The 15520-nt window shown below is 38.7% G+C and overlaps 1 protein-coding gene and 1 long non-coding RNA gene across 6 annotated transcripts; one reads left to right on the top strand and one right to left on the bottom strand.

The window, feature by feature from the left end:
- The first annotated feature begins 6854 nt into the window (after positions 1 to 6854).
- Positions 6855 to 14381, top strand: LOC121596825. 5 transcript variants are annotated; one of them, XM_041922102.1, is made up of 6 exons: positions 6855 to 6943; positions 10061 to 10440; positions 11452 to 11800; positions 11866 to 12260; positions 12331 to 12452; positions 12617 to 14381. In XM_041922102.1, the coding sequence occupies exons 2-6, from the start codon at positions 10155 to 10157 to the stop codon at positions 13388 to 13390; spliced, it is 1926 nt and encodes a 641-aa protein (XP_041778036.1). In that variant the 5' UTR covers positions 6855 to 6943; positions 10061 to 10154; the 3' UTR covers positions 13391 to 14381. The 5 variants fall into 5 exon arrangements, with proteins under 5 accessions (XP_041778036.1, XP_041778038.1, XP_041778039.1 ...); XM_041922104.1 differs by lacking the exon at positions 6855 to 6943 and adding an exon at positions 7040 to 7061; XM_041922105.1 differs by lacking the exon at positions 6855 to 6943 and adding an exon at positions 7377 to 7461.
- LOC121596826 lies at positions 14174 to 15476 on the bottom strand. Its single transcript, XR_006005327.1, has 2 exons — positions 15365 to 15476; positions 14174 to 15273 (listed from the first exon to the last, which is right to left on the bottom strand). It is a non-coding gene; the product is annotated as an uncharacterized LOC121596826 (long non-coding RNA).
- Positions 15477 to 15520: the final 44 nt, after the last annotated feature.

The following is a 15520-nucleotide window of genomic DNA, read 5'->3' as shown; positions in this document are numbered from 1 at the left end:
AGCCATTGGCTAGCGATGCATTGAACAATTTTGCAAGGATAGGTGCTACTGTCGTTTGACAGCGTTTCAGCACGGTAGAAGGAATTCCGTCGGGTCCAGGAGCGAAGGAAGGCTTTAGTTGCGCTAGGGCAGATAAAACGATCTCACTGTCGATGAAAGGAGTGCTCATGTTAATTGCGCCAGCCGGAGTGTTGACGAGAGCAGCATCAATGGTATCGGTATCATTCATGGCCGGTGAAAAGCAATCTGCGAAGCGATCCGCGAAGAGATTGCACATTTCATTAGTGTTGGCACTTGTTGCTCCTTTATACGTAATGGATTTCGGTGTATGCGTAGATTTTGTTTTGCTGTGGTAGAAGCGCCAAAACGAGTCAGGCCACCTGCAGAGGTTACGTTGGATTTTACTCAAATATCTGCGATATCGAAACCTGTTATAGCTGCAGTATAAAGAGTGCGTGTCAAAGTAGATCGAGCGAGATCTTTGGCAGCGGCGCGTTTGGTAGTGACGATAAGCAGCTCTTTTTACACGTTTGAGTCGTTTGAGTGTGCGGTCCGCCCAGGGGGGGTTAGGTTTAGGACGCTGAACTGGGACGCATACAACAAAGGCTTGCAGCATGAAGGACGAGAATGAACATACTGCTTCGTCAAGTGAAATAAAATTGGAACAATGAAAGCTATTGTTAAACATTGAAATCATGTCGTTCAGTTTCACATAGTCAGCTTTAGCAAAGTTATAACGATAAAATGCGGTTGTCGTCGAGTTTTGTCGAGTCGTCGAATTGCGTCGGGTCGACGAGTTAATACGTATATTGAAGTCAAACGCCGGGTGATAGGAGTCAAGAGGTACAAGCGGAACAACACTTGGAAAGACAGGCGAACACAATTTAGCTGCAGCATTGTTAGCGTAGAGCAGGTCAAGCATGCGTCCGTGCGAATTATTGATGTGATTAAGTTGCACTAATCCGTTAAATTTAAATCCATCCACAAAGGTGTTGTTGGCCAGTGAGCGCGCAGTTGGTTCATAGTGCGTGATTGATGAGTATGCTGGCGAGGACGAAGGATCAGCTGTGGACCAGCTTATGCTAGGCTGATTGAAATCGCCAATAACAAACAGCAGATCCGAAGGCTTCAGTGTGAGAGTGAAGCCGCTGATACAATCATGTAGAGAGCGAAGAGTCGATATCTCGGAGCTAAGCTGCGGTGGAATGTATACTACCATGATGTACAGATGTGCGTTATTGCAGGTGACGCGCACACAAATATACTCGAGAGAACGATCACGGGAAGGTTATGTTATGTTATATTATGTAAAACTTCAACGCATCCCTGTGACACTGGTTTAAGCTTATTTTCGAAGCGGCAAAAATTACATCAATATGCTACTAAACCTAGTTTTACATTTTTCTTGGTTATTTGTTACGTGAGGGTTATGAAACTTACATGGTGTTCATAGAACATTCTAAGGCTGGGAGCGTTTCTACATACACCGAGACTGCAGCTGAGAGATGGCTGTGAGAGAATTGACAATCGGTTTCTCACGCCGGTGTGTGTAGAAGCTCTGAAAAGCGCCGAGATGAGACTTTTTAAATGATGTTGAAAAAATCCATTTTAATCGCTAAAATGAAGTCAAAAAAGTTTCTTTTACTTTTTGATAATATTTCTACGATTATTAGATGGCAAAAATGCAAACTGTAATTGATCGATCGCTATAAACTGCCAATTTAATTTTTTCTCAGCTGCATCGTTCTTTGCATGCCGAGGAGAATTCTCTCAGCGAAAATGCTGTCAGTCGCTGTCAAAGCATGCTGTCAGTTATTTTCTCAACTGCATTCTCGGTGTATGTAGAAACGCTCTGGAAATAGACGAACCGAGATCGTCGCGGTACCGCGAAAATCGACTTGAGCTGTCATGACTTGAGCTTGAGCTGTCAATTCTGTTATAAAATGTGACAGATAGGCGAGATAATCGCGGTTCGTGTATGGAACCATCCGAGGTCTGGTGACGATTGAATGTACCAAGAAGCGATATTATTTATCAATTTGCGAATCAAATTATTTATTTTACATAATTCATGCAAAATAAAGAACAAAATTCGTTTCTCGACACGAGTATTCACACAAATCCACCAGAAAAAGTAAAAATAATCTGTTCGCGCTACCGCGAAAATCTCAGCAATACCGAAGTTGGGTATCTCTGCGAAACAGCAGGCGTGATTGGAGGCGCGGAAGATTTGACAGCTCAACTGTTCTACAACTGTTATAAACAAGGCGCGAATTTCGCAGTACCGCGACGATCTCGGTTCGTCTATTTCCAGCCTAATGCAGCGGCGGCAAAGTGCGGGCCGTGGGCCAAATACGGTCCACCGCAACTCTCAATCTGGCCCGCGAAAGGATTTGACTTATTTTGAAAGATGGGAAGAAACGATTCTTACACAAATTACTGAAGATCTTTTAGTATACAGCAAGGTGGAATATATAATGAGGTGTAGTTATAGCCGTTTTGGCGATCCCCCTCCCCCTGGGCTCCGATTTTGACAGATGGTTTCTGCTTGCATATGTATTGATGGATTGTTTACGTTTTGCATGGTCAATATTTGGTGGAGATCAATTTGGGTGAATATTTTAGTTTATTAGAACACAGCCCGTGATTTAAAATGGAAATTTTCCTTCGAGAACAAGAAGCGCTCGCCAAACTCGGAAAACTAACTGTCAGTTTTCTTCGTCGATTCTTCTTCCACCTAGCTGTCAAAACGGGCTTATAACTTGACCTGATATCTTTACGGTCCTTGGTATACAGTCATTATCCGATATACGCTATCGTACGGGACCGAGCGCAATAGCGTAACTCGAGTTTTCGCGTATAGCGGATTCCTATGGAAAAATAGTTTACACTACCGGTTCGAGGGTTGAAATATATCGCCACAGAGATTTGCATTAAAGTTATTTGTTATAAAACAGGTATCTTTTGCACAAATTTAATGAAATTAAAATGCATTAAGAACATTAAGCAAATTCAAAAAGAGCGTCGAATTGAGAGGAATCGCATACTGCGAATTCGCGTATATCGAGTATCGCGTACTGCGGATAATTGCTGTACCATATTATACCATCGTACTTTTTGAACTTTAATTAAATTACTATGGAATAACGGACCGTTCAGTATGTTCTAACTCAAGGTCAATACACCGACAAACCGACGTGACACTGGCGTTACAAAAGTGTCCCACACGAAAGTACTGTCATTTACCAGTGAGGCGAACACTTCTGTCAAAGTAAGCTATGTTCACTGCTGCTTCGATGTATACAACTTTTCTAAATACAAATGGCGAAGGAAGTGTGAGGCAAGATTTTGTGAGAATTATTGGACAAAACACCCAGGAAAATCATTTTATAAGTTTCCAAATCAATGCAAAAGATGTGAGAAGTACAATAACAATAAAAAAATACGCATTGGAATTTGCGAAGAAAAACAAAGGTTTAGCAGTTTCTTCTCTGTGTCAGTGTAGTAAGCGAATCATTATAGAGATGGCGCTAGTGTTTAATTTATTATCATTTGAAATAAGGAGACAACTTTTGAAGCTCATTTTGTTCGAAGTGTCATGTCGGTTTGTCGGTGATAATATAACATCCTTATCAACTTGTTATTTTATTTTTGTGTTTCTTTCTCAATTTGGAATATATAATTGTTAATGTGCAAAAGCAAAAGAGTAGGCACATGTAACATTTGTTGCTGGCTAAGTGAAAAATAGTGTTACTAAAAAAATGTTTGCTCACTAGTAAGTTTGTTTTTTTTTTTCTTTTTGATGTACAAAGGTCGAAAAAATGTCACATTCAAAAGTTGATTTTTCTCATGTATTTCCTCTATTTCAGCAGTCGGCAAAGTCCGGCCCGCGGGCCAAATGCGGATCTGGCCCGCAAAAGGATTTGCCTGATTTTTAAAGATTAGAAGAAACTATTCTTATAACAAGTTACTGGACAACTTTTAGCATGAAATTTTATTCCGTCGTACTTGTCCTCCCTTGATTATCGTAATATGAATTGATGTACTAAACTTTATGTATCGAGATGTGGACTATACGGCACACTTTTTGGACAGGCTCATTCTAAATACCAAAGTGGGTTTATTATACAGGTGGGCTTATCCCGAACAATTTGACAGCCGTGCTGTAGAAAAATGAAAACGAAATGACAGGAGGGGATTCGATCATTTGTTGATGTATGCGTGTGAATTTCAATGGCTGTTTCGGTTGATGTGTCGTAGTGTGGGTGAAAAACTACGTATCACAATCGAATCCCCTTCTGTCATTCGTTCGTCCAATATGGCCTTCCCGCATAACCTATAAGCCCACCTAGTCCCTATACCCACTTTGCTAAATACAGTAAAACCTTGATTCAATGATTAAGATCATTAAGAATGCATGATTAAGAATTTATAATAACTTTACATGCGTCTTTCCTCAGCAAAATTTTGTGGGTCAATGTATACAGTGACAATGTAAAACTGATACACTCTTGTGAGTACAATTCAAACCAGATTCTTTTTATCTGCGAAATCGATGTCTGTATTATCTTTAATTACTTACTTACTTACTTATCCGGCGCTACAACCGCTTTGCGGTCTTGGCCTGTCTCAGGAGTGTCCGAAACCGCTCACGGTCTCGCGCCTTCGTCTTCCAGTCCGTTATCCCGGCCTTAATGACGGACGCCTCCACGCCATCTTGCCACCTCAATTTGGGCCTACCACGCCTCCTCTGTCCTTGTGGACGGCCTAAAAAGACTTTACGGGCTGGGTCGTCCGTTTCCATGCGTACAACATGGCCAGCCCACCGGAGCCTGGCGAGCTTGATACGCTGTACGACAGTGAGGTCGCCGTACATCTCGTATAGCTCGTCATTATAGCGGCTCCTCCATTGTCCTTCCACACATACGGGGCCAAGAATCCTTCTGAGCATCTTCCTCTCGAACGCGGCTAAGAGGGTTTCGTCAGATTTGGACAGTGTCCATGTCTCAGAGGCGTATGTGAGTACTGGTACTATATAGGTACTATATAGTCCCAGCTTCGTCCGTCGCGACAGGTTCTTTGAGGTGAACTGCTTTTTCAGGCTGTAGAATCTTGTATAGAATGTATCTTTAATTAGTAAAATTAAATGTATCCTAGTTGAGTTAAACTCTTGTTTCCTTGTATTTTATAATCACACGTAAACGCTTTTTCAAAGTCATTGCAAGCCGCACGCATAGCTTCGTTGAAGCCTTATGGGTTTGTAGCTGAGTCCTGTTGGAAGCCAAAACTGTCTTTTCCCAATAGTATTTTAGCGCAATGCTTTAAATGGCTTTTGATAATGAAAAACAATGGCAATTCCTCTTTGTTCCATATAGCTCCCCAAATCAACTCAGGTGATGAATTTTAATATCGTTTCACTGCTTGTATATCATGAAGCCGTTAAATGTTGGTATATCAAGACATGCTCCATAAATACGATCATTTTGCTTGTGCAAAACTACCACCATAGCAATCAATTTTATCCAAAAATAATTATGTTGTGACCAGCATGCGCTTTAAGCAGCAACTGAGATCTGACTACTGTTACTTTTACAATTAGTTTAAATAATAGGAGTTACCAATGTTTAATTTTGCTCTGATGACATTATTACATTCAAACGACAATATCACCAATCGTATTACTTCATATCATTATTGAATTATTTGGTTTGAAATCTTTTACAATGTAATAATTTGAATGCTAAATTAACTGCCCCGCGGCTCTTGATTATTTACACAATTTGGCCCTTTACCTCAATAGTTTGCCGACTGCTGCTCTATTTGACGATGGCTGTAAAATCGTGCAGAAAATTTTATTACTTTTTTCAATTGCCTTTCAAAAACACATGAATAAAAACAAAAGTGGAAATAGTGGGAATAGTTTTTCATTCGGTTAAAAATCCAGGTAAAATAATATTGACTACCTCTATTGTGATATCTTGTGTGCACTAAGGAGACATGCAACTAAGTAAACATGCAATAAGGTGACTCTAAACACATGAATCTATACTTATATTCTAATATAATAGTGCCCCATTCAAAAAACGGATGATAACCTTTGTTAATGGTTATTCAATTAAAATTTTGTTATTATTTTAATTCAATATTCACCAATGGGTTTTTTCTTCTTGTACTTGTACTGCAGACCAACTCAGTAATGCTGGCATATGAAAACTTTCTAGACTTATTAGTAATTATTCACCTAACCTAAGACGGTCATGTTATGAAATTGTATGAGATGACTACTGAATCACAGGAACGATGCAGGTCGAATGATAATTAATTTAAATTAAAACAATTTAATAACAGGTATAAATAATTTAACGTGCTTGTTTTTAACTATAGATGCTTCTATAGTTATAGTATTCTGGAGCCGGTCTCATGGTACAGTCGTCAACTCGTACGACTTAATAACATGCCCGTCATGGGTTCAAGCCCCAAATAGACCGTGCCGCCATACGTAGGACTGACTATCCTGCTATGGGGGGAAATCAATAAGTCACTGAAAGCCAACCCCACAAGTGGGTTGGTAGGCCTTGACCGGCATCGGTTGTTGAGCCAAAGAAGAAGAAGAAGCTTATTAAGTCATATTGTTATACACTGCATAGTTGACATTAACACACAATTAGTAGGACTGAACCTTTCGTTGATATACTTTTATTCTTGAATGCAGGTAAAAAAGTGTGCAAACCATTCACAAAAAAACGAGTTCTCTCACAGTTTTACGCTCACCATGAAAGCTGCAAAGTTGCACACCTAAGGACTTTGTTTTCAGTTTCCATCCACTAGACAACTTTAGATCATGCGCACGTTTGACAACGCTCAGAATCTCTACCGGGTATCCGTAAAGATGATAGCTATGAGTAGTGCCTACTTGCATAGTTCCCAACGTACCTCGTGGATGGTAATTGATTGCTTAATGTTACATTGAAACATTGCTAAATCGTTGGTGATTCTAATGCATCTTACATCATTATTCTAAGTTAAAAATAGTGCCAGTGTACGGTTTTGCAGATGATTTTGTACGCATCAAAAAAGCGTGTACAGTAGCGTGTTGTGTGTTATGTGTATCATTGCATGAATGTATTGTGCTAAACTGAAAACCTATGTTCCTAGAGTTAACAGATGTTTAATAACATAATATTAGGTGACCTAGCTGTGATGTAAGCAAGTGAAACAGGAATTCGTACAAGAAAATAGGCAACTGTTCACAATATTACAAGTGAAACCATTAATGCTTAGTCTTTTTTTATAAGTTAATCAAAACAAACAATTAATTATTTGTCAAAAAATGAACCAAAAACGCTTTATTTAACGAGAAAGCTTACGGGAAAGTTATTAGCTTCAACAAATAACTTACGATATGCAGTTACGATGCTGCTATTGGCTCAATTGGGGGACTACCGCATACATTATTCGCCGGTAAGGTGCAAACAAAAGCGTTGGGTGCACAGGGGAACCGGCGGATGAGCAGATACAATGAATGAAACTTCACCCGACAGTTCACTCTGATGCAGTTAGCAGAGCGAAGGTTCTCTCTCGCTCTCTCTCTCTCTCTCTCTCTCTTTCTCTCTCTCTCTCTCTCTCTCTTTCTCTCTCTCTCTCAACCAGCATTATATCAAAAACTGCGAAGAGAGACACTTCTCTTAACAGTCGTAAGTGTCTCCCGAGGTGCACTCTAATAGCAATCAAAACACAGCGTCTTCACAATTGCATCTAACCAATGTACCATTCAGTGTTACAAGAAAATAAGTCAAACAAATTAACAAACAATTCTCACATTTCAGATAACTTTAATAAACGTTTGATAGTTTAGTTAACAAACTCCAGTTACAAACTAGAATTGTATTCCAAACAACAAATTCGCAGCAAATAATTTCTTATTCTTTGTGCGTTTTTATTCGTGCTGTGCTAAGCTGTTTATTTTATGCAATGTTATGAGTTACTACAAAGAAAACGAAGACTTCCTCAGAAATTCTCAAATTATCAGCTAAGATCCGGTTTTGATAGATCCGGTTTGTCTCTCGAATCTGTATAGTTAGATCATCGTCACCATTCATTTCATCTACTTCAGTTTAGCAGCCCATTATGATGCTGCTGGTATGACGTTCGCGTATTGTGACTAATATGTTCGAAATGGTCGATCGTTCAGTCCGTTCCTAGTATCACTCACAATCATGTGTTGGAAATACAAGACGGATTAAATTTTGAAATTGGCAACATGTGAACGATAATCACGCACGAGAATATTACATTCACTTGCATTTTTAGTTCCTCCTGTACACACATTCAAAGCGTTTCATTTCTAATTTATAAAGAAACATTCCAAAACTTCCTATCACAACCACTTAACATTGTATGGTGTGAGCGTTTGTATGATCAATACTAATTAACAACGGGTTAGTACAACCCATAACAATGGGTATGCATGTTCAATCTCAAATTCAATTTCCAAGCTATCAATGATAAAATCAATCCAATGCAAAAGACGGTGGATTGAAATGAAATGGAAAGTGCAGATCGATTATAGCAGCATGCCTTTTGCTGTTGTAAGCCGTGTAATGCCGACAGTGAACTCTAGGAAGAACTTGTATAAACTTTCTAAGTTTGCTGTGAATGTTGGGAACCATAAACATCTCTACATTCATGCTTTAGATTGTGCAGTAATGTAGTTAACAAATAACGCCTTCGTGCAAATGTTTGTGAAAAAAAGTAAACCATTTTGACCACTACATCACATTATTTCAGCCAATGTACCACAGTCATGATGCGGTCGGTGACGACCCACATCGACACATACCACCGTGAGCTAGTCGTCCACACGAGAATCCATACAACGCGTATAAAATCAAGCGTTCACTTGTAACAACTTTTCAGTCTAATTTCCTACGTGATCGCGAGTAGACACACGTATCTTTCTTCGGAGTGTAGAGTTTAGTATAGACAGGATGGTTTGAAGTAGGAGGTACTCATAATTTCAACCCATTGCTTAAAATGTCACTGTTATTAGTGTGAAATATCAATCCCTACGATAAAAGTGGTCTTTTTTCATACCCACATTTATTACTTGTCACTACACAAGAAGGACGTGTAGCACGTGTCTGGTGTTAATTTGTATGTTTAAGTTAACTTGCATAGGTGCTGTTTCCTTGAGGTTTTATAGTGATGACTGTTCCTAACTGATCTATTTCTGTGAAAATGTACTCTGTGGACTAGTAATGAAGATAAACGAGAAACCAATGCAGTGGAATATATACTTGAAAATCTATGATCATATTTAGTTAGTGCACACTGCATAAGATCAACGGTATGGCGAACTCCTTCGTCAATTATTTTCTTTTTGCAAACAGTGTAGAGATAAAAATCCCAGACTACTTTCACAACTTCACCGGCGCTCCAGGGCATATTGGCTAGGCGACAATCATTGCGATGCAGGGACGGTAGGGATCGTACATTCTGCTTAAACCGGGCGTTCATCATTCGCTATTATTCAATTGACGTTCATAATCAGGCCCCTGTACTGCCACCAGAGCACTGCCCATCGAGGATCGCTGATCATCGCACCAGACTCGACAGTGTCTTGTGAAGCACACCGCAATGGCTTTAACATAAGAACGTGGAATGGAATTCACACTACGCACTTCGTCGCGTCTTGAGTGGGGAGCTACAAAAAAAAAGTTGCATCACCAACATATCATGATCACCAGTAACACGGCTCGGTTATGCTAATAGTTAATGTGGTTGAGGTCGGCCTAAAAGAAAAACTCGTGGCGAAAAAGCGTAACCTGTTTGATCTGATGTTGCTTACGTTTGCCGGTTTACAGTAGTTTCTGTTCTGGCAATTTTTGGTGTCATATAGTAAAGTTATACTGAAACAGTATCAACCCGATCTTAACAGCTAACTATAGCTCCTTTTCATGATACATATTGAAATAACACAGAGGTTGCTGCTGGTTACTCTTCTACCTTTACGTTTCAAACACATAAATTAGAAGTTACAAGTTTTAATTTTATTTAATAGTGCTGTTGTAGTGTGTTGATAAAATAATACCAGACGGATACGTATAAAGTGACATTTCAATACAAGTAAAACATCGACGAAGAAACTAAACAACATGGCCAGCAGTGCTAGACGGAAAGTCAAGGCTAAGTTACAGGTTAGCGTGGTTGTCATTCTTTTCCTTGGAACTTTGCTTGGAGAAAGTGTGAAAGGAAGTGAAGATGAGCAGCCGATCATCAGTTACATCAATCGTGAGGCAGCGGGAAAGAAAATTTTACCTGACTTTGCATCGGTTCAACTAGGCGACAGTGTTCCCGAACAGTATCGCGCGGCGGCAAACAGATTCGCACAACTGTGGAAGGAACACGTGACCGGAATCAAAGGATACGATACGGTTAAAGGTGAGCATTTTGCGATACAATCAATGATATGCAATGAGAGTTAAATTTGTTTGATTCTTTTTACGTTAAAGCATAAACGCTCAAACTATTCATCATCATGGCTAAAAATAAATCCATATTTTTTGTTCTCTACCTTCCTGTTACGTATCGCGGCCAGCTAAACTGAAACACAACAAATTCTTTTACCACTATTCATGATTAATTATTCCCTTCACGAATTCACTCGTTATTTTTTTCCATAACCCATGATACACACCCGCTTAAGGGAGGCACCATGATGTACGTGCTATGGAGCTTGGGTCACCTTTAAGACTAGATAACGTGATCGGACCGCAATGTAGGCCAGTAGTTACATTCCCTTGAATAAATAATATAGAATATTTGTTTTGTGTTTCAAATTAATAAGCAAATAATAAAGTGTGATAGTTAATTTAAACTACGTGATGTTCACGTACAGTAACTAATTATTTCATTTGTTTATTCATTTTATTTTTTCACACCAAAAAAATGCAATGAATTTGTCCCTGTTCCATATAATTATGCGAATAACATGTGTTCGCAGAAACAATGTTATTTAGTACTTCATTTATTGAAGCATGAAATCTCTTGATGTAGCTCGAATCAGCGCTACTCCATTACAATATATAGACCCTTCAAGCAATAATTCATTCATCAAGGAAAGCAAGTCTTAGAAAGGACAACGACTTTTGCATGTGTGGGTCGCACGATGCAAATACTGTTTAGAATGCATTGGATAGCAGGTGCATTTGTTCATTTATATTAGAGACAAGCCGTTTATATTAAAGAATCTTTTTTTTTTCACAGTGAAATGTAACGATTCTCTGAGTATTGCTAGCCTTTTATTGAATTAAATATCTTGTGTGTTTACACGATAAATATAACAAAATATGTTGACTTAGTTCCGATTTACTTGACGTTACTTAAATACATATTATGCAGTTCACACATTGTAATACTAATTTATTTCATTGTATTTACCTTTTCCTGCAGACATACCTTTTACGCTCATAGTACCGGACAAAATTAACGAAAGCCTATTCGACGGCAATGAACCCAAAATACGAGAATTCTTGCTCGAGCACGTAGTTCCCGGGGCGCTGGTGGAGGTGAAAGATCAAAATACTTACCTTAATTTAAACCAGCATCCTGTTCATGTGAATCTGTCCTGCTTTGACATGCTCATGGCGTACGAGATAAACCAAAGCGCTAAAGTACTCACCAAGCGCAATATTACCGAGAATCTTAGTCTGGTGTTTATTGTCGGTAATTTGACAGAGTCGGATGTTCAAAGCTCGTCCATAAATAAGTTTAATAAACGAAACATCCAGGAAACAAACCGGTAAGCTTGATGTCACCTCTAGCCTGAACATAAAACCTACCAATAACGATTTGTCCATCACATAGCTATAACGAACCGCAACGATTGGAAATGAAAAATTTTACCAAGGAGCTTGCGTCAGGCAAAGAGAATCGAATTGGACAACATTTGATGAACTTCCTAGCCGGCATGAAATCGGGAACCAAAGTCTTTCAGCACTTTCTCTCTAGCTCCAACCTTAGCCATCTTATGGACGACAGCTCCTATATGGTTTTCATCCCATCCGATACGGCCTTCCAACGATGGCACCCGATAGACTGGGGCTTTTATCCCTTCAGCGTTCAAGAGTTTACTGAAACTGTTTTGCGAAATCACTTTGTACGTACAAAACAACCCCTGCGCATGGCGGATCTACGGACAATCCAGGGAGAACAGAGGATCAAAACTCTTGGCGGAGAGTACATTGTACTTAAGAATAAACGTAAGTAGCTATAACTACACACATACATATGTAGCTTATTGTTAAAATTTTATTACACCGTCGTTTTTAGCATCACCAAATGTGAATAATGTTTCCGTAATATCGGACTACACTCTTTCGAATGGCATCGAAATTTTTGTAATATCCGAAGTTCTCTTCGTTTCGGAAGCTGTGGTATCACGATTACATCAGGTATTTACTTATATTGAAATGCGACTCAACGCATAATATTGCATGATACGTATCGTCTCTCAAGATACTATATAGATATTATATAGTTACTATGCAATATATAGATATTGCAGTGTAACATCTGATAAAAACTTCATTCTTCGCAAAAAAAATGTTCCTTTCAGATGCACAAAGACAAAGAAACACCACCACTGTTGGCTTTCCCTTGGTTTGGAGCTCAGTTTTTATCACATTCCTTCCTGGCACTGGAACGCGACACACGGTTCACTCAAATCACCCGGTTTCTCAACACTGCCGAAATTGCACAGTTCATTTCTGGCTCAAATTATACCTTCTTCGTCCCAACTGATGAAGCGTTCGAACGCTACAGCTTTGATCTACTTCCGGACAGCGTTCTAGCCTCAGAAAAGGGCATCAAGATGCTGCTGAACCATTTTATTCGCGGCCGGTTATACGATCGCGATCTAAAGGATGGAGAGGTGATTGACACAATTGGAGGAATGCCTGTCAAGATACAACGCACGTTCGAAAACACGGTGCGTGTCAATTCGGCCCGTATTGTAGAGTCAGAAGTATTTGTCTACAATCTGGGAACGATGTTTTACATCGATGATGTGCTCTATCCGGATCTTCTAAAGGATGAAGTTAAAGCGATCACAGATTTAAAAAATGTGGACCGAAATGTGCCAGATGGTATTGGTGCTAGTGATGCGTACACAACGGAACAAACCCCTCCAATGATCGATCGATCCACAACCACCACCTTCCGAACGCTCTACGGATTGCTAACGACCAATGCCGATGTGGAGTTGGTGCCATTGGAAGTTACTGAATCCAGCAAACGCAACAGTGACGAAGATAGTGCTCAGTTTCAGGACGATGAAATCATTACGCCCAAAGCGCTTCCCGTAAGATATTTTTACAACCCCAAGAAGTAACGTGCTTCGATGTGCATTACATATCAATTTGTGCACTCAGAACACGATTGTAATGAGCCTTGAGCGAAACTATATTTATCCTCACGAATTGTAGAATATGCTGTAACTGTAATACTATGTGGCATATCCACCAAGAAGGAGTCGCTGCCTCACAGCCGGACAGTTGGTATAATTCATTTTAGATTCCATTTATTTGCCATACACCAATTGAAAAGTGCATAGGAGCCTATTAGAGATGTTCATTGTAGATTTTTTTCAATAAAGCAGCATTAATTCGATTGCTGTCTATAAATGCCATTACCAATACGTTTAAAGAGCAATATAGGTTAAAAGACCAGTAAAAACTTTTTTTTTTATTTAGATAGTTGTGTTAATATTCAAAGGAAAAAAATGAAAAGGCCTATCAAAAAACTCATCATAAATGAGGTACGACAATGAATATGATAATGTGAAGCAAAACACAGAACAATAATGTGCTATCTAGGCAAAATTGTGCATCAGCGGAGACAAAGTATACCACTCTCTAACAAGTATTGCTACTCTATAACTGGTTACTGCTTTCAAGATTTCTACTGGTAAACATAGAATAACCAACTGCATCATCTTGGATACGGTAGCATAGACATTCCGAGGACTTCACATTCAGGTAGGTACTAAGTACAGGCATCTCATTAAGCTAAGTGTAAAGAAGTTGTTTAATTTTGCATATGATTTGGAAGTAGCTTCGCTTACTGCTATTTCTTTATTTCTTGGTTTTCCATTTTGTCTCATTTTGTTTCGAAATTTCATAAATATATGCGAAATAGCTGTTCTGCGTTACACATTGAAAACATATCAAACTCTATGTTACGGAATATCAATTTTAATTAAGGCGTATCATGCCAATTTTATCTGTCTCAAACAACTGATTTAACTCGCTCAACAATTTTTGTTATTTTATACGTGTATAAAACATTGAAAAAAATGTGTTAATAAACTTTTAAAACATTAATCCTATCTTTTAATCGCTCAGCACTCAGCAAAGAAACTGGAAATGTGTGTTTTATTTTTTATTTAAATCCATCAATCGGGTAACGATCGGACAATTAAGCTAACCAGAAGCATAAAGGAGGAGTATAAGAAACGGTGCTTGAATACCTTTTTTTAAAATCTGCGTAGAATAATAATAAGAATAATAATAATAATACTTATAATAATAACAACAATAATAATTCTCCCTTTTTTTCTTCTTTTTAAAAGCTTTGAACATTCAGTTTAAATTTTTTTTTTTTTAGATCTTAGCGTATCTGAGTGTCGCAGCACTGCAACACTTTTTATCTGAAATATGTTAATGGTAGCAAATTCCTTCGGTTATGTAATACATGTAATACATTTTTAATTATGCGTATTATTTCCATTGTAGTTGGTTATTGTAGGAATTTAGTGTCTATGGCTGTGACATGAATAAATTGGTTAATTTTAGCTATTAGCCATATCAAATTAATTTCGTTTACAACGAAAACCATGATGAATGTAAGTCGAGTAAATTAACAGACTTTTGCTCCTCAATAATATACTCATCATGTTACATCATGTTATGGTTATAAGCAAGGAACCATCTTCTCCATGCAAATGTCAAGTGATCGCAGCTCTGGATTTGATTCGTGAATCCACCCCAACTCCGCTTTACTGAATCCGAATCCGATTTCGAAATAAATATGATTCCGGCTACTCCAATCGAATCTGGTACGATAATGTGACGCACGTATTATTTGATTTTGCCTGATAGACCTAAACGGAGCAAAGAATTTTATAGCACCAAGTACATTTGATGCATCAATATCACCACTAACCATCAAGATTGCAGGAACCGATGAACGAAATGACTTTACATTTTTCAAGCTCTAAAGCCAAGATATCACCGGAAAGAAATGAGTAGTGATTAAATTATACAAGACAAGTACGATTTTAACAAATAGAAATATCTATCCCTACCCTAAGAAAATAACGGGGCAAGAGAGGATCAGAGGACTTTCTTCTTCTTATTCTTTGTTCTTTGGCACAACAACCGCTGTCGGTCAAGGCCTGCCTGTACCCATAAGTGAAGTGAGCTTGGCTTTCAGTGACTTATTGTTGTTACCATAGCAGTCC

The sequence above is a fragment of the Anopheles merus genome, chromosome 3R, assembly GCF_017562075.2.
Source record: "Anopheles merus strain MAF chromosome 3R, AmerM5.1, whole genome shotgun sequence".
Lineage (NCBI taxonomy): Eukaryota > Metazoa > Arthropoda > Insecta > Diptera > Culicidae > Anopheles > Anopheles merus.
Note: the sequence above shows the minus strand (reverse complement) of the source record. Positions and strands in the feature narration are given on the sequence as shown.

Coding starts and splice junctions, on each gene's coding strand:
- LOC121596825 (XM_041922102.1), top strand. CDS start 10,155: ATGGCCAGCAGTGCTAGACGGAAAGTCAAGGCTAAGTTACAGGTTAGC. Junction 11,801..11,865: donor AACATCCAGGAAACAAACCG/GTAAGCTTGATG, acceptor TCCATCACATAG/CTATAACGAACCGCAACGAT. Junction 12,453..12,616: donor TGGTATCACGATTACATCAG/GTATTTACTTAT, acceptor TGTTCCTTTCAG/ATGCACAAAGACAAAGAAAC.